General features: G+C 33.4%; 1 protein-coding gene across 1 annotated transcript in view; it reads right to left on the bottom strand.

Moving 5' to 3' along the window:
• Window positions 1-1,884: 1,884 nt before the first annotated feature.
• LOC143223751 (cilia- and flagella-associated protein 58-like) overlaps window positions 1,885-20,396 on the bottom strand; it is a 100,358-nt gene continuing 81,846 nt past the window's right edge. Inside the window, exons 15-16 of the mRNA XM_076452141.1 lie at window positions 3,349-3,482; window positions 1,885-2,328 (exon numbers count right to left, since the gene is read on the bottom strand). Coding sequence (XP_076308256.1) covers window positions 2,232-2,328; window positions 3,349-3,482 — 231 coding nt within the window. The 3' untranslated portion in view covers window positions 1,885-2,231. The remainder of the gene's footprint in view (window positions 2,329-3,348; window positions 3,483-20,396) is intronic.

Genomic DNA, 20,396 nt, shown 5'->3' with positions numbered 1-20,396 from the left:
TATAAGTAAGTCACTAGGACTAAATGCTAGCATATAGTATTGTATAGTTATATTATATAGGGGGCAAGTGCCAGAGGATTGGAAGTTAACTAATGTAACTTCTATTTGCAAGGAAAATGATAAAACTATTCCAGTAATTATAGACTCATTAGTTTCACATCAGTTTTAGGAAAGGTTTTGAAAAGTCTGATAAATGATGCTTTCCAAAGTCTTATTTATAACAAACTTTTAAAATTGTATAGGATAGTCAACATGGTTTCATTAAAAGAAAATGTTGTCTTACAAATGTTCTGTAGATAAGGGTAAAGGTTTAAATTTGTTGTATCTGGATTTTCACAAAGCATTCTACAAGATGCCACCAAAAAGGCTTGTAAAAAATTGTCTCTAGAGATGTGGGGGTTAAGTTAGCAAATTGGATAGAAGAGTGAGTGACTTGGTAGGATAAAGCATAAGGTTGATATAAATGGAGTTCAATCAAACTGATTAATGTTGTAAGTTGTGCACCTCAAGTTCAATCAAACTGATTAATGTTGTAAGTGGTGTACCTCAAGTTCAATCAAACTGATTAATGTTGTAAGTGGTGTACCTCAGGGTTCAATCAAACTGATTAATGTTGTAAGTGGTGTACCTCAGGGTTCAATCAAACTGATTAATGTTGTAAGTGGTGTACCTCAGGGTTCAATCAAACTGATTAATGTTGTAAGTGGTGTACCTCAGGGTTCAGTCTTAGAACATTCACTCTTTTTGATTTACATTAATGACATAGATGAAGGAATGGTTAATAAATTACATTTACAGATGATATTAAGGTCTTGTGTGTTTCTGGTTGTGAAGAGGATGCTTCTGATTTACAAAAGGATTTAGATCATTTAGTTAGTTGGGGAAATAAATGGCAGATGGGTTTAATTATGATAAATGCAAGATAATGCATAAGGGTTAAAATAATTTGAATTATATGGATGGGAATAACCATAAGTGTCATGAAAGAAAGTGATCTTGATGTAATGGTTGATGAGTTTCTAAACCCATCCAAGCAGTGTGCCAGTGCTACTGATGAGGCAATAGGATTTCAGGTTGTACCTACAGAAATATTGAATCCAAGTCTTAAAAAGTTGTAATTTCATTGTACAGGTCACTGGTTAAGCAACATTTGGAACACTGTGTTGAGCATTGGGCTCCTCACCTCAGGAAAGATTGACTGTTGAAAAGGGTTCAGAGAAGGGTTATTAGAATGGTGTGTGGGGTGGAAGGGTTATCATATCAGAGAATATGGAAATCTCTCAACTTTGTTTCTTGAAAGTTGGGGGGATCTTATTGAGGTGTTTAAGACTGTTAAAGGAACTGATAGTGTTAACGCATCATCCTTTTTCATATGTAACAGTGAGAACAGTAGGACTAGCAGACATAAATTTTGGCAGGATAGATGTTAACTTCAGCTAAGACAAATTCATTTTCTGACAGGGTGGTTGGCCTTTTGATTCCTTTGTCTAAGTAAACGTTAGGAAATTATATATGCATGTGTTTTTTGGGATGAAGCTACAATACAAAACTATTAAGAGAAGGAAACAGTTTTAACTACTGTGTAACAAAAGATATGTTACATTTAATACTAACAGGCTTTGTTTTGTGGAAGGATAATATAAATATACCAACATAATGTTGTAAATGATAGTGTTACCTCATTAAGAGGAATCAGAGTATTTTTCTCACAAACTTTTAGAAACAGTTATTTATAATTTAAGAAAAACATTTTGTACTATCAAGAATAAAATACTTATTGTGAGACTAATAAGTGTTATACGTGTATCCTAGTAACAGTGTAAAACTTTATAAAACCTTGTTGTTTGAACAACTCTGTTCACAAACAATAACAAGAATGTTACATTTCACATGCATAAAACTCCTTTATCCACCTTTAATTACATTGCGTTTTCTTAAATGAATAAAATTTTCACATGATAACTTGAATATTTTCTGGTATCACATTTCAAGTTCTTCCAACGGCACAGTTACAATATTTGATAGATAGCTTATCTTGTGAAGATAAATTACTAATATTACTAGGTTAATCAAGTATGTCTTACAATTAAAGAATTTTATAGTTGAAGATATTATGATTTTGACAGTTTTTGTCTTTCATACACTCAGTTTGTTAAGATGTCACTAAAAGAATGTTCAATATTTACATTTATGGAAAGACTTTGTTTTTTAAGAATGTTTAGTGATTTAGATCAGGAAGCCATGTGTGTTGATGTCTGAATTTTAAAACCTCCTCCCAAATATTTTGGACCACCTCTCTTTACTGAATGGCTACTGTCTTCTCTTTCCCTGAAAATAAAGACAAACTGTCAACATTAATAAATTACATGTATTACCATATAAACCAATTTTGGTGCAATCAGGCCTCTACCACAGCTAAATGATATGACATGTGTGAAAAGCACACTACTGAAATGCAAAGCATGTTATTTCTAGTAGTTGGGGGTGGTGGAGATCCAGAAGCACATCCTACCCAGAAAATGTTTCACAATATAATATTATAAGATTGAATCTTGATGCATTTTAACTACAAATACTGCATACTCACAGAACAATGTACTGAATAAAATAAGAAAGTTGTAACAGTTATACATGCCATGAACAAGTGGTCAAGTCATGGTTTGACCAACCTTATCTCCTCCTACAGTCCTGATGCAAGAAACTACAAAAGAGAATCTCTGAGTTGCTCAAATGAACATATTTTACTTAACTTTATACATATCCTTAACATTACTTTACTTTCTGTATGTTTTAGTTGTGAATGGGTTTAATGAACTGTTATTTATGAATCTTTATTATGCACGAAGCGATTTTTGTGTTTACTGTAACAGGTAAAACAAATTTCCTTGTTTCAACACTATAGGTAATATTCACCAAATGAATGTAAATATATAACGTTAATCATTTAGATTCCATTACATACCTGGCTTGTTGTTCATGTTGATAATTTTGATTCCATTACATACCTGGCTTGTTGTTCATGTTGATAATTTAGATTTCATTATTACCTGGTTTGTTGTTCATGTTGATAATTTAGATTCCATTACATACCTGGTTTGTTGTTCATGTTGATAAGTTAGAATCCATTACATACTTGGTTTGTTGTTCATGTTGATAATTTAGATTCCATTACATACCTGGTTTGTTGTTCATGTTGATAATTTAGATTCCATTACATACCTGGTTTGTTGTTCATGTTGATAATTTAGAATCCATTACATACTTGGTTTGTTGTTCATGTTGATAATTTAGATTACATTACATACCTGGTTTGTTGTTCATGTTGATAATTTAGATTCCATTACATACCTGGTTTGTTGTTCCTTCTGCTTCTGTTTTAAATACTTCTTCTTAACATCTGCAAGTTCTTTTGTTAACCTTTCCATTTCCAGCTTGTTTTGTGCTATTTTTGATTCATACATGTTTAGTTCAGAAGCCATACTCTGGAAGAAATAGATTAATTTCTTATGAGTACAACCTCACAGAAGTAACATAACCCCACTGAAGTATAGGTTTCTTATATTAATATAACCTCACAGATGTTTTGGTACTTTATATTAACATAACTCTACTAAAGTATTGGTTTCTTATATCAACATAACCTCACAGAACGTTTGGTCCCTAATATCAATATTACCTCACATAAGTTTCGGTTTGCTTTATTAATGTAACTCCACTGAAGTATTGGTTCTTTATATTGATGTAACCTTAGAGAAGTACTGGTTACTTATACTAATATAAGATCACATAAATTTGGGTTTCCTGCTGAAAACCTGACGATGACCGAAGAAGGTCGAAACATTGTTTGCTCTTCTATGTAAAATATTTTCTCAACCCAAACGAGCCGTTTTTGCATATAAATTTCTCAACAAGTGGGTTTCTCGACATCACTGAAAAGTTGTTCCTTTATATATTCTCGTTCATTCCAATAAGGTTTTATATTTGTAACCAGAAGTTCTATCTAATTACATCAAACTGTATTGTAATTATTTGTAATCTTTTAATCTCTGTCTCTACTGAAGGATAAAAATTGTGTCCAATATAAATCAAATATATCATTTACAACTGCTATAATATATTATTAAATAATTTTGTAATTAAAGTAATTATAAGTTTGACACCTTCTTTTCATGAGTCCAGTTTTTTAAACATGTTTTGGTAAGAAGGTTCTGTACTTATGCTGACAGTATCCATCCTAATGTCAGAAATACCTTAATTTTTTCAAACTATATTGAAGCTATATGGATAAAGATTGGTCACTTAACATACTAATAAGGGTTCCATTTTGTTAACTATCAAAACAAAGGAGGTTTCATTAACACTCTTTTAATAAACCTAACAAAGAGAGGAAAGTACATTATAACAGTATTTCAGTTTAGTATTCTGATGTTTCTTGAACAAATGCTTATAAAAACTTCTTCAATTGGAAACTAAATACTGAAAGTAACAGGTAGTAACAAGATGGTAATGGAATTGTTAGTAGCATTATTCAAATACGACTATATCACTGAAAGATTGGATAAAGAAAGCCACAACTATGTGGATACATCCTGCTAAATGACTATTAGTATCTGGCAGGAAAGTGTAGTATGCCAATATGTTCCATTAAAATATGCATATTCCTTCTACTGTGGAACTGTTAGTTTGTTCTTGAATTTTGTGCAAAGCTACATGAGGGCTACCTGTGCTATCCATCCCTAATTTAGCAGTGTAACACTAGAGGGAAGGCAGCTAGTCATCACCACCCACCACCAACTCTTTGGTTACTCTTTTATCAATGAATAGTAGGATTGACCATATGTTTATAATGTCCCCACAGCTGATAGGGTGAGCACATTTGGTATGATGGGGATTCGACCCTGAGACCCTCAGATTGTGAGTCGAGTGCCCTAATGATCTGGCCACACTATGGTGCTAGAGTTTCTTTAGCAATGTCAAGACTGTACCCTTTCTCTCACTCATTCTTCTATGTGTCCATTTTATTAAACTATTTTAACTTGCTGTCTTCTAGAAATTCCTTTTTCCTTAGAGAATGATGTGTTCCAGTCTGTAATTTTTATTTGTATTTGACCTTCATGTTAAACTTACTAGATCAACCTGTTGTTGTCCCTAATTTTATAGTACTGATCAGAGGGAGAAAGTAGCCAGTGAGCAGCATATTACATGTTGCATATTAGAATTTATCTTGGACAAGCCTCCAATTTATTATGTTATGTGTTATGATTTCAAATAGTCTGAAGAGAGACCAGAAGAAGCAATATGGATTAATATTCATATCCACCCTGTCAGGGAAACTGTGGATAAATCCCAGGAAATTAAATTAAACTGTGAATAAAATGCCATTATCAAGCACCTCTAAAGCTTCAAGACCTTCACTGGACATAGCAGATGATTGGGATCTGGTCAGTCACAGAGATGAGAAATAGCAGTTAGTTGGATGAGTGAAAAGGATTTATCTCCTTTCCTGTCAGTATCTTAGGTAAAAAGGATGATGGTATAATGATAAAATGTCCTGTGCACATAAAGCATAAACAACTCTGACCAGCAACATATGCAGACCAACATCAACAAAAATAAATCTCAAGAGAAATTTGATATTTGGCACTTTAGGCTAAGGGCTCATACAGATGTTGAGAAAGAGCATATAACTAAAATTTTATTTTGCAGCCAGGTAACTAAAACAGTCATTTGGGATGAAGGACCTTAAATGACTTGAGGAGGCTGGAGAACACAGGGAACTCAAAGAATTTTAGTCTCTTTGAGTACCTAAGGGTAGCCAATAAAGTGTCTTATATAGGGTGATTGTGGAAGATACAAAACCCTTGTCAAAGAGCCAAGTCAAAATCTGAGGTAGGCTGACATCTCTGAAAGAAATAGATTCAACCACTTTGTAATACATCATTGTCAATACGTGTACCATTTCCATTGATAAAATGTCCATTGTTGGACAATGTAAAGACTGAGACAGGTACATGGCAACCTTGGAAGTTAAACCCCAACACCATGCAAAGGATCACATTACCTCCACACTTGAAGCTTGAGGCTCAGGATGGATAGGTGAGATATTGGATCATGGCTACCTTAATAGACATGACCAGAGGAGAAGTGGAAAAGGTGGGCATTCCTGATGATACCACAAAAGTGGAAATTAAAGTTGAGCTGGCCAATCCGTTGTAACCAACAGAATGTTACAAGGAGTTGAGTGAATCATTGCCAGGCCTCCTGGTAATAGATAAATTGGTGGGTAGACACATAAGTACAATCCAGTCCAGTCCTGACTAAATACACTTGTTACAAATGTCTAAGGGTGAGGTACTGGATATGAAAATGCTGATAGTTAAGTGTTCTAATGAGTAGCAAATATATTGATTATTGATGTCTTAGGACATCAACCATGAGAAAATCCAACAGAAAAACCTTCAATGAAGCATTCATTCTGCCAGAGAAATCCAGCTGGGTAGAGGCAATTGATCAACCACCAAATTTATCACCTCCAGAATATGGTTAGTTAGTAGGAAAATGTGAATGAAATAGACCCAATATAGAAGATTTAAGGTTTGAAAACAAAGAGACCAGGACCAAGTGCTCTCTTGAGGGGAAATGTAAGAAACCACCATAGAATTGATGAAGTAAGCAAAATGACTTTGCCACTCAATAATTTCAGTCCTTGAGGTATTACTCTTTGAACAGCAAGAAGTTCTAAAATATTGATGGGAAAATAAGCTTCGTCATCCCTCCATAGAATCTGGAATTCCTGACCACTGAGATATGCAACACATCCCTGAAGTGAAGCAGGGTTCTATGAAAAGTTGGATCTCTGGATGAGATGGCAGCAGAGAAATACCTATTGTGGTATAAGGAGACTGTGGAATCCAGTGGAATGCACATGCAATCATCCTAAAGGAATGAGGAATTTCAGTGGTGACCATATACCAGAAAGAGAAAACTATCAATGTAATAGGAGAAGGAGACATGAATAAGAGTCAGATTGCTTGTTCTATAACATGAAGCCAGATGGGAGTCAGTTGAACCTGGATAAGATACATGTTGAAAGAAAGAAACACAGATGGATGAGATATTGTGTTGGAGTGAGATTAGATTTCTAAGCTCTGATAAGGGATGCTAGCTTGTTACTTTGGAAGGCACAATCTGAGTGTGATGTTCTGCCAACTGATGAGATTTTGCCAGCAGTATCCACATGTCCATTTAATGAGGTCTGAAGAGGCCTAAGAGATAGAGGTGACAAGAAACATTCATACAATTTGGTAGAACATATATGGTGCTAATGCTAGTCCAAAGGGCAAAATCTTCAACTGCAGCACCTGACCCTTGTGTACAAAATGCAGATAGTGGTTGGATGACTTTGCTGTGAAAACCTGCAGATAGGCTTTGCTCACAGTGTTGGCAAAAAATGCCAATGCAGAGTAAAGAATGACTCCATTGTGAACTTTGGATGATTTAGGATTTGATTTATACATGAAAAATCAATAACCAGATGGTGTTCCATCTTTTTTGGGCACAACAAACAGGCTGCAATAAAAATCCTGGAATAACTGAAATGACTTTGCCCCTGCCTCCTTGATCAACAAATTTCTGATAGCTGTGGAATGAAATTCCAATATCTAAGGATCTGTGGGAGATGGAAATGCTACAGACTGCAGGTATAAGGGTGGTGGAGATGTAAATTGAATTACTAATCCTGGTGCAGGACCTGTAGTACTCATGGATTCATGAGAAAGATTTTCCACATATCTAGAAATTCAAGGAACTGGTTGAGCCCCTACAAATTCCAAATGCATAGTAGTTACCACTGCCACTGGACTAAGTGGAGGAACCTCATGGATATAAGTGTAATATTTTCTGGGTACCAACAGACTGAAAAGATGATGTTGGAGGTAGGGACAGAACTATGACCTCCTGTAAGGGCTGATAAAGATCATGAAGTAAACGATGATAGGGATGAATGAAGACAAGTGACATAGACCTTAAATTCCAAAGACATTGGAATTGCTGCAAAAATCAGTGGTTGGAGAAAGGGGCCTAACATAACTCAGAGGGCATGGCAGCAGGTAGATAAATTCACTCCAACAATGCATGTCTACCAAACAAATCCCAACAACATACCAGCCAAGAAACTAGGAAAACTGCAGAAACTGACAACTGAAACAAAGTGGATACTACTAAAAGTCCCAACTTTTCATCAAATTAATAGTGATCCCTGAGAGGCTTCCAATAAAAGATCTAGGGATGATAAATATATAAGCATCATATTTAAGGTCAGACAAATCCTAGAAATTTGTGATCTATTTAGATGACCACAGACTCCCTTCCAGAACTCTACATTTTGAGGAGTGGGTCTATTCCCTGAGAGTCTAAATATGCTCCTACTTGTTGGTGGTAAGCTAAAGAACGACTTTTTGAGAAGTGTGGTGGACAAGGCATAGCTATACCTTTTGATAACTTGTGAGGGCTTTGTATAGGGGGATTCTTTACACTAGGTATCAGTAATTTGTTTCAATAAATTTGAATAATAAATCGATAGCACACAATCCACTTGTTTTAAAATAATATATTCAAAACAAGTCAAATGTGTCTGTAAAAATTCTTTACACTATAGGATATCTCAGTTGTATCTGAAACTTTAAATAATTCTATTTTCTTTTCAAAAGTCCACACAGACTGGTTCAGATATTTTAGAACCTAACTGACAAAATATTTTTTTTACTCTGTTACACCATGAAACTCGCTTGAAATATCACCCATAAAAACTAAACTAATAAGCATGCAGGACAACTTCACTTTCACTAATATTATAAATTTCCTAAATGAAAAACTATTTCTGGTAGGTACTTCCCACTTTCACAAGATTAATTTTTACATTTTGTGCTGTCCTCATTTTGCAAACTTTTACTGAATACATGTCACAAACCTTCAACCCTCCCTCTGTTGAAATCCAAAGTTCCAACGTGTCTCACATAAATCACTATGCATCACCTCTCCACCAACAGAAAAAGACTAATATTATGTGACTCCCTTTATGTGCTATCACCAAACTATCACTTTGAAGTTTGGGAGGAGACACAACCACCTGAAGATAGTGGAGAGGAATGGTGGGAAGTGTGATTGGAGAGAAGTATCTATTGGAAGTACATTTTCATTTAGGAAAATTATAACTTCTAATATGGTACTCTCCCTCCACTCATAAGATTTGATTGAATCCCACACTGAATTGGAGAAGGGACCTGTGTGAGGAAGTGCAGGCATATTCCCCAGAAGCATCTGAAGAATACCACTTAATTGAGAGTAACAGCTCAGAAGATCTCAGGAGGGAAACTGCACCACATCTGAGCCAGATATCTCTTTGACATGAAAAGTGATAAGGTCAGAAAGACCATACATGGTGATAAAGGGAGAAAGCTTATCAACATGGGAGAGGATGGTGCAAAAAAGATACATGATGGAATATGTGTAAAAAATGATATGCCCCAATGGTGTGGTGTGGCTATGGCATGATAGACCACACTCAACTGCACTCTAAACCTCAATTTCTGGGTACCACCAACATCCTCACAAGGATAGGATGAGGACCAATACCAAACTTCATCTCAATTTCTTGAGTCCAGAGGAAACCTATTAGAAGACTCCAGGCACACACTGGGCAGCCTAATGCATGGATTCCAGGAATTTGTCATCTGGAATCTGAAGGAAGTTCATCATATGCCTTTGAGACCCACAACTATGAACAAGCTTGAAACAATACAGGTCATCAACAACCTCATAACCAAGGAAAGCACAGAACAGAAATGGAAACATGCCACAATGACCTCTGTGACCCATTTCACAGAAGAGTAATTGAAAGGGGAAGATGAATAACCCAAAATCTGTGTTAGAACTTATGATATTGGTTCATTTGATATTCAAAATATCACTCACTGGGTACTGTCATCTGTGTGAAGGTAGCAGGATAACATCAAATCAGAGGGGTGAAATTCATTTGGGCATCTCAACTCCAGGAAAATCGCCCATCCAGAAGATTTTATAACTCTCTCTATACTGGAAGAACACCACCACCCTACTCTGAACTGAATGGTTATAGCAATCTTTGTGTAACCCATCCAGCAGGTTGCCTCCATGGTCAACCACTAGAACTGGTAAATGGTTAGGACTCCAGTACTCCATTGGAAGAAAAGGAGAAAGTGCACTGCATCCAGAGGGGCTGCAACACCTGAGACAGTGTAATGGTTGATCACAAAACCCTATTTTAAAAAGCAGATCACATAAATTTATTCAATCAAGACATTGCAGGAATGGACAGTAATCTCCTTCAGCTTTACCCTTGTCATTCATGGGTGTTGTAGTCCAGGATGGACATACTATGATACAAGTATCACAAAAAATTTGCACTCAACTGATCTTGTAAAACCCCCATCTCAAGGGTGAGCATACACACTCATGTAAATATAGAAATAAAAGTACCATACAGTGCAGATTTCATGGAAGAATGTTTGTGAATGGTTATTGCCATCTAAATGGAACCTATTCATAGTACTGACAAAACACCTTGTTAGGCATCACTTGCCACTGAGCCTGATCAAAAGTGAAGCTGAAGCAAAGGTCCTTGAAAGGAAAAAAGCATTAGTAAAGACTAGCTGTAGTGGAAGTACAGTTCCTAGGGTATTAATATGCCAAGGAAGGGGGCAAACACTTGACAAAAACAGATGGTGCAGGAGCAAGACCATAGGACAGGGCCCTAAAAAGGTATACAATTCTATGACAGGCAAACTGGAAGAAGTAAAATTCACATGGAGCATGTATGACACCTGTTGGGATAGGAGGACAACAACTGCCTCAGATAGACTCTTGTATGACACCTGTTAGGATAGAAGGACAACAACTACCTGAGATAAGACTCTTGTATGACACCTGTTGGGGTAGGAGGACAACAACTGCCTTAGATAGACTTTTGGGTGACACCTGTTGGGGTAGAAGGACAACAACTACCTAAGATAAGACTCTTGTATGACACCTGTTGGGATAGAAGGGCAACAACTACCTCAGATAAGACTCTTGTATAACACCTGTTGGGGTAGGAGGACAACAACTGCCTCAGATAGACTCTTGTATGACACCTGTTGGGGTAGGAGGACAACAACTACCTGAGATAAGACTCTTAGATGACAAGGGATGCTCAGGAAGAGGAATGAGTGTTTGTATATTTTTCTTATAACAAAGCCATATTGGACAATATGCTGTGTTCACCACAGGGGATCAAACCCCTGATATTAGTATTGTAAATCCAAAGACTTACCACTGAAAAATGACAAACAATAGTACTGTAGAAAACTGTTGCAGACAGAGCCAGAAAGTGTAAGATCAAGAAACAAGACCTGGAACCATACCTGAAAAACATTGGACAGAAGGCACCCACTGGGCATTGAATCCATGAAAATATACTGTCATGACACTAAAAAAGATCAATAGAAAAGTGAACCATATGTGTAGGGCTATAGCTAAAGACAACTTGCAGCCTAAAGTGGAAGGAAAGAAGGTTGAAATGCCCCCCAAAACCCATAGGGTTCCAGTGATAAATTTCAGATATGAAGAGGAAGGCTAATGCTGGGATATGGGGCAGACTTAGGATGAGCAGAAAATGTTTGGGACTCATCCTACCTGATAGGTAAACTGAACCCACAATTGGTGGTCCAGAATATGGAAGCCCACCTGAAAACTTGCAAGGGTGGACCAACCAAAGTCTGAGGGAGACAGGCATATCAATGCCATCACTAAATGGGATGGCAAAAGCACAGTGTAAACCCAAACAAAAGGGAATGTAGAAACAAACAAAAAACAACATCAAGAAATAAAAGAACACATACCTGAAATATAAGTTCAATCTGAGGAATCAGACAAGGGGGAAGAGGTATCAAAATTATAGCCAGCGTATGCTTGCAAAAGGTTTGAAAAGTACAGAAAGAATAAAGGCACGATCAGGAGACAACATGCATTCCTGACAGTGTTTCATGTCCAAGTAACAAAGGCTGTGAAATTCCCTGTGGCCAAAAAATGTAAAAACAGACAAGAGATGTGCAGTTGAAGTGGTAACAGTGACATTGGAATTCATGAATGACATGAAAACTGTGAAGAATGTATGGCAAAAACTGGTACATTAAATTCTCTCAAAGAAAACTGAAATGAAAAGAAGTTGAACAAAGTTAAAGAAAATTAAACCATTTCTAGGGAAATAATAATAGCAGTTCTGAAAAAAGATACTTTCAACTGAACACTGCTAAATGAAAAGTAATAGTTTGGTGATGGCACCATGTGATAGTAGTGCCTTCCAACTGGTGGAGAGATGACACATAGTGATTGAGAGATGTGTCAGAACTTTGGATTCCAAGAAAGGGAGAGTTAAAGGCTAGTTCATAAATAGACAGCAGCACAAAACAAAAAAAAAATGATCTTATGAGAAGAGAGAGAGTGCTGTATCAGAATTAACGTTTTTTATTAACTTCTTTAAAAATCACTCATCATGGCTACACTGCCAATCACTCAGTCTTGATATGTCTGATCACTCATCATTGCTACACTGCCAATCACTCAGTCTAGATGTGTCTGATCACTCATCATGGCTACACTGCCAATCACTCAGTCTAGATACGTCTGATGATCTCTCACATAAGTTGCTTTCTTTTTACCTCTCTCTATCTGCATGTATTTAGAACATGTGGCCTCTAGTGACTACAATATTAGAAGATGGAGAGAGAACTAAGTATTTGCCCTCTGACCTTTCTGATATCAAGGAAAGGGAAGATACAAAAACAACAAGTAAAAGACCTAAAATATTACCCATGATTTACCAACTGAAGAAAATGAGCCAGAGGTGGATGGCTGATCCAAATTGGTCTCATGAGAAGTCAATATAGTACAGGAAGGTGCTGGAAAAAGAGCACCCTCAGAGCTCCACAGAAATACACCACCAGACCAAATGTACGTCTCCATCTTACTATAGATAAGGTCACGGACAGCTTCAGCTCAGTATTCATCCTCAGATCTTTGCACCATGAAGGAAAGTGCAGACTGAAAATCAACCAATGAAAGACCAAAAACATCACACACTTGATTTACCACCTGAATAAAAGGAGCCAGAAGTGGCTGACCCACACTGGCCTTATGAGAAGCCAACTCCCTCAAAACAAAGTCTTGAGAAATGCTAGGTATGAGAAGTGGAATAGGACAAACCTGATATGCTGGATACATTAATCTAAGAGTTCATGTGATACACTGGCTTGCAAAATGAAAGTTTTTTTTTTGAACAAAAAGCAAGTAGGTAACAAGAGAATGTTTAAAGTATCTCAAATGATTGTACTACAGATAAACCTGAAGCTCATTCTTGAAAGAAAGTGACAGTATTATCAGAAGGAAGTGCCTATATACAGTAGTAGAATACATGGTGCATTGACATAGATGTCAATGAGACAAATATCACCAAGGGCACCAACTAAAATCTGGAGCAATGAATTTTAACTAAAGACAAACAAAAATAAAAACTTTTATGATATATATGATAACAATTGATAAAATAATTTAACTTTGGATTTATTTGTAAAAGTGTTTATGCACAAATGTTTATTACTTAACTTTAGAAGTCCCAGTGAATTACTTAATAAAAACTAAAGAAAATATTATTAATTCCATTTCAAAAGCCTCAAATACTTTAAAATTTAAAACATACAATTATTAAGGTAACTCTTTTATAAACTGTTCTTAAATTAAATAATTCTCCTATAATTTTGTTAAACCTATAATCAAGTACTACAATTTTGTTAAATAAAAAACTTCACATAATACAAGTATTAGCAAAAAATGATAGCAAAATGCACAATGTTTGGATTATGAATAATAGATTATTTTAGAAAACTTTGAAAGTTTAAGTTAAAAAAAAGTACTTACAACAGTTCAAACCTATGATTTTACTACTTTGATACATTAAAGTTCCATTACATGATTTTATTCATGTTTAAAATAACCTGGCTGATAATATTTGTTATTTTGCTCTTAAAATAAATAACAAAACTTTCAGTCCTTTAAATATTAAAGATTTGAAAAGTTTTATAATAAAGAATACTCTTTAAGAACCAAGTTTATAAGCAAGTTATAGGAATTCCAATGGGAGTTAATCATCCAACAAGAACTTCTAATTTCTGCATTTATTTTCCTGAAAATTCTTATAAGGAAAATACTTTTAGTGCTAATTTATATGAATTGAATTTCATACAGACATTCTGATTAGTCTATAAAGAATTTGGATGTAGATAATTATATTTATAATATAGTTCCTAGTGATATAAAACATGAGAATACTTCTATTTTTGTATTTAAACCTTGTTATTTAGATATAAATATTAAACCTTCTGATGTATCCTACAATGTTAATACTTTTGGTAAAACGTCTCTCTTATCAAGTTTAGGGTTTTTTTTCCTTTCCTTATTGCAGTATTTTTTATAGTTCAGGCAAAAATACTACCTCATAGCTGAAAAGGTTTAGAAAAGTTTGTAATAAATTAGATAGTCTCTACCTAATATTAAGTTTTCAGTTTATAAAACTGTGGTTAATGGCTTTGATAACTTATTGTTTTATAAATATAATCATTATTCAATTAAAACTGAACAAAAACCAAAAACTGTCATAAGTTTTGTTGAAACCATTTATAATAATGACTGAAGTTTATTATAGTTTTATTTGATTATTTTCAAGGGTAAAGTTTCTTACATTAATTTGACCTTCACACTTGGTTACTTTACATTACATGCATATATTTAGGTATAATATTTAAGAAATTATTTACCTGCACTTGTGTGTGTGTGCAGGGGTTGGGTGGCTGTATATCTCTGATGTGAAAGTTATGCTATATATTTATAGCCCAGGCTATATTTCATGCAGAATTGCTTCCAGATTGAAACTTATAGCACCTGTTTTTAAAACATTTTCTGGGATAGGGAGGAATACCCCAGACTGCTGTAGCATTAGAATGATGATTGTGTTTTGCAAAATATGTGTTGGCTTTTGATTTCACAAATTAGAACTCCCCTGTCAAGTATTGTGTGTATGGATACTGATAAAATATTTGGAAGGGTTGGTTACACACTGTCTTTCTTGATGATATTAAATTACTTGGTTTTCATAACTGTCCAACATTAAATTCCAGTCACAGTAACCTATCTACATAGACTAAAACTAAACTCAATCTGATAATTAATACAGCTAATTAATTATACTTTCCCTCATCCATAACTTTAAGGATTAGCATGCTTTATTTCAACAGTTGAATACCATCACCATTAACAATATTTTCTGCTGTAAACCCAATAACATTTCATAAGGTTTGGCCAGCTTGACAGATTTATGTTAATCCTAAAGCCATATATTAAGCTAATAATGCAAAACAATTTATAGTATAAAAAGAAGATTAAAATAATAAAATTAATTACATATAACATTTTAATCAACACTGTTAATACAAGAAAGAATATAACCAACACTCTTAATTCAAGAAAGAATATAACCAACACTCTTAATTCAAGAAAGAATATAACCAACACTCTTAATTCAAGAAAGAATACAACCAAAACTGTTGACACAAAAAAGTATATAACCAAAACTGTTAATACAAGAAAGAATATAACCATCACTGTTAATACAAGAAAGAATATAACCATCACTGTTAATACAAGAAAGAATATAACCAACACTCTTAATTCAAGAAAGAATATAACCAACACTGTTGACACAAAAAAGTATATAACCAAAACTGTTAATACAAGAAAGAATATAACCATCACTGTTAATACAAGAAAGAATATAACCATCACTGTTAATACAAGAAAGAATATAACCATCACTGTTAATACAAGAAAGAATATAACCAACACTGTTAATACAAGAAAGAATATAACCAACACTTTTAATACAAGAAACAATATAACCAACACTGTTAATACAAGAAAGAATATGACCAAAACTGTTAATACAAGAAAGAATATAACCAACACTGTTAATACAAGAAAGAATATAACCAACACTGTTAATACAAAAAAGGAATATAACCAACATCGTTAATACAAGAAAGAATATAACCAACACTGTTAATACAAGAAAGAATATAACCAACACTGTTAACACAAGAAAGAATATAACCAACACTGTTATGACAAGAAAGAATATAACCAACACTTTTAATACAAGAAAGAATATAACCATCACTGTTAATACAAGAAAGAATATAACCAACACTGTTAATACAAGAAACAATATAACCAACACTGTTAATACAAGAAAGAATATAACCAACACTCTTAATACAAGAAAGACTATAAGCAACACTCTTAATACAAGAAAGTATATAACAGACACTCTTAATTCAAGAAAAAATATAACCAACACTCTTAATACAAAAAAGTATATAACCAACACTCTTAATACAAGAAAGAATATAACCAACACTGTTAATACAAGAAAGAATATAACCAACACTGTTAATACAAAAAAAAACAACAACACTGTTAATACAAAAAAGAATATAACCAACACTGTTAATACAAGAAATTATATAACCAACACTTTTAATACAAGAAAGAATATAACCAACACTGTTAATACAAGAAAGAATATAACCATCACTGTTAATACAAGAAAGAATATAACCAACACTCTTAATTCAAGAAAGAATATAACCAACACTGTTGACACAAAAAAGTATATAACCAAAACTGTTAATACAAGAAAGAATATAACCATCACTGTTAATACAAGAAAGAATATAACCATCACTGTTAATACAAGAAAGAATATAACCAACACTGTTAATACAAGAAAGAATATGACCAAAACTGTTAATACAAGAAAGAATATAACCAACACTGTTAATACAAGAAAGAATATAACCAACACTGTTAATACAAAAAAGGAATATAACCAACATCGTTAATACAAGAAAGAATATAACCAACACTGTTAATACAAGAAAGAATATAACCAACACTGTTAACACAAGAAAGAATATAACCAACACTGTTATGACAAGAAAGAATATAACCAACACTTTTAATACAAGAAAGAATATAACCATCACTGTTAATACAAGAAAGAATATAACCAACACTGTTAATACAAGAAACAATATAACCAACACTGTTAATACAAGAAAGAATATAACCAACACTCTTAATACAAGAAAGACTATAAGCAACACTCTTAATACAAGAAAGTATATAACAGACACTCTTAATTCAAGAAAAAATATAACCAACACTCTTAATACAAAAAAGTATATAACCAACACTCTTAATACAAGAAAGAATATAACCAACACTGTTAATACAAGAAAGAATATAACCAACACTGTCAATACAAAAAAAAACAACAACACTGTTAATACAAAAAAGAATATAACCAACACTGTTAATACAAGAAATTATATAACCAACACTTTTAATACAAGAAAGAATATAACCAACACTGTTAACACAAGAAAGTATTTCACCAACACTCTTAATTCAAGAACGAATATAACCAACACTGTTAATACAAGAAAGAATATAACCAACAATCTTAATTCAAGAAAGAATATAACCAACACTCTTAATACAAGAAAGAATACAACCAAAACTGTTAATACAAGAAAGAATATAACCAACACTCTTAATTCAAGAAAGAATATAACCAACACTGTTGACACAAAAAAGTATATAACCAACACTCTTAATACAAGAAAGAATATAACCAATACTCTTAATTCAAGAAAGAATATAACCAACACTGTTGACACAAAAAAGTATATAACCAACACTCTTAATACAAGAAAGAATATAACCAATACTGTTAATACAAGAAAGAATATAACCAACACTTTTAATACAAGAAACAATATGACCAAAACTGTTAATACAAGAAAGAATATAACCAACACTGTTAATACAAGAAAGAATATAACCAACACTGTTAATACAAAAACGAATATAACCAACATCGTTAATACAAGAAAGAATATAACCAACACTGTTAAAACAAGAAAGAATATAACCAACACTGTTAATACAAGAAACAATATAACCAACACTGTTAATACAAGAAAGAATATAACCAAAGCTGTTAATACAAGAAAGAATATAACCAACACTGTTAATACAAGAAAGAATATAACCAACACTGTTAATACAAGAAAGAATATAACCAACACTCTCAATACAAGAAAGAATATAACCAACACTCTTAATACAAGAAAGAATATAACCAACACTCTTAATACAAGAAAGAATATAACCAACACTGTTAATACAAAAAATAATATAACCAACACTGTTAATACAAGAAAGAATATAACCAACACTCTTAATACAAGAAAGAATATAACCAACACTTTTAATACAAGAAAGAATATAACCAACACTCTTAATACAAGAAAGAATATCACCAACACTGTTAATACAAGAAAGAATATAACCAAAACTGTTAATACAAGAAAGAATATAACCAATACTGTTAATACAAGAAAGAATATAACCAGCACTGTTAATAGAAGAAAGAATATAACCAACACTGTTAAAAGAAGCACCATTAAAGAAAGAATATATGTCACTTACAGAACAAAAAATATTAGTTTTAGTTTCTACTGCTGTTATACATATAATGAAAATCCATCACATGGCTCAGGCAGCATAACATCTGGGTTGCATGTCACTCTCTAGGTGTGGTCTCAAGTAACAAGACATTAAAAACAGTACAAACTAATGTTTGTAAATATACAAAATAATATTCAAATGAATACCTAAGTTATGCAATATACAGCTGGAATATTGATCGTTTAATACAATTTACATACTCTTATATGTATAAATCAATATTCACATTCCATTGTGAGGTTTAAAACCATCATGATTCACAGAAGTCTCAGTGAAGCTGTCAAGCTCCTCCTTTATCCTTATATACTTTTACAGCCATATCATGGAGTTTGTACTCTGAAAATCGTGTTAACCTTTAAACAGTGGCCACCATCAACTGATGCTGCTACCTACAATAGTCCTACATTTTAAGGGTTAAAACAGTTGCACATGGCACCTGAAAATGTGTGCTACACTTGATTCTACTATATTATTCACCCGTGACCTAATGGACACAAAACCTAATGTTAAATTTGGGTTCTGTGATGTTGTACACTTGTTCCAGGATCTCCCTCATGCCTGAGTAATCTTCTCAACATGTTTTATAACCCTTTGGTAATCTGCTACAAAATAATGCATTTCTGAATAAGACAGCTTTATAAATGTGAAAAATTTCCTTACAATTCATTTATAGGTTACAATTATATATTACTGTTTGACAAATATTGTTGCACATTCTCCAGAACAATAGTGTTACCCTATGTTGGGTGTCTTTAAAGTTATTATATGTTTATATCGTTACCATAATTGATTATTACTGAAAACGAATAAAGAACTCTTACTTTTCAGCTTTGGTTAACAAAATAAATTCTTATTAAGGAAGGAGTCCTGCAGTAAATACAGTCACTCAGAAATTAATAGAATGCAGTTTAAGAATATACCTGAATATTATTATTTCTTAACTAGTTCCATATAGTGTTCTTGCATTAACAAAAGGAAAAAGTACATATGGTTTTGTAATCCTTACTGTTCAGCTGTAATACATTTCTATCTTTTTATCTATGATGTAAAAGTTTGTCTTATAGTCTAGTTACTAGATTCATCTTTAGCTTCTCTCAAGTAACTGAAATAGTAAACCACAATGTTCAGTATGGCTTCCTCAGGTGGTGAAAGAAGTGAAATGCCTTGGTGTAACCCACTCTTTAAGCTATCCAAGAAGATGTTATGTTTTCCAAAGGTTCAAAGAAATACACGGGTGCCCTTGTCAAATATATCTGTTAGTCAATGTTTTGGAGGCCATGCCTATAGTTTCTGTGCTTATGTATAACAATGTATGATGTATAACAATAAGATATTGCTATCTTTCCAAAGTTCTGTTTTTAGTTACTGTTTCACAGAGTGTCACTCAACTGTAACTACTTAATAAGGAGAACTTTATAAATACATTGAAAGAAGCATATACTATACTGGTACTCTCATATATAAAAATATAATGTGAATTTAATGAACTGAATGATCAGTCACTAATTAGATGAAAATTAAAATTTAGCAACAACCATTCATGAAGTAAACATTAAGAGCAAAATAAAAATAAACTTTTACTACAAATAATATTTGTAGAGGGTGAATCAGTACTTTGTAAATGTACAGAAGTTCCTTCACTGAGTCTAGGTCAACCAATAGATACTTAATCTTTCCTT

Source organism: Tachypleus tridentatus, chromosome 8 (assembly GCF_004210375.1).
Source record: "Tachypleus tridentatus isolate NWPU-2018 chromosome 8, ASM421037v1, whole genome shotgun sequence".
Classification (NCBI taxonomy): domain Eukaryota; kingdom Metazoa; phylum Arthropoda; class Merostomata; order Xiphosura; family Limulidae; genus Tachypleus; species Tachypleus tridentatus.
Note: the sequence above shows the minus strand (reverse complement) of the source record. Positions and strands in the feature narration are given on the sequence as shown.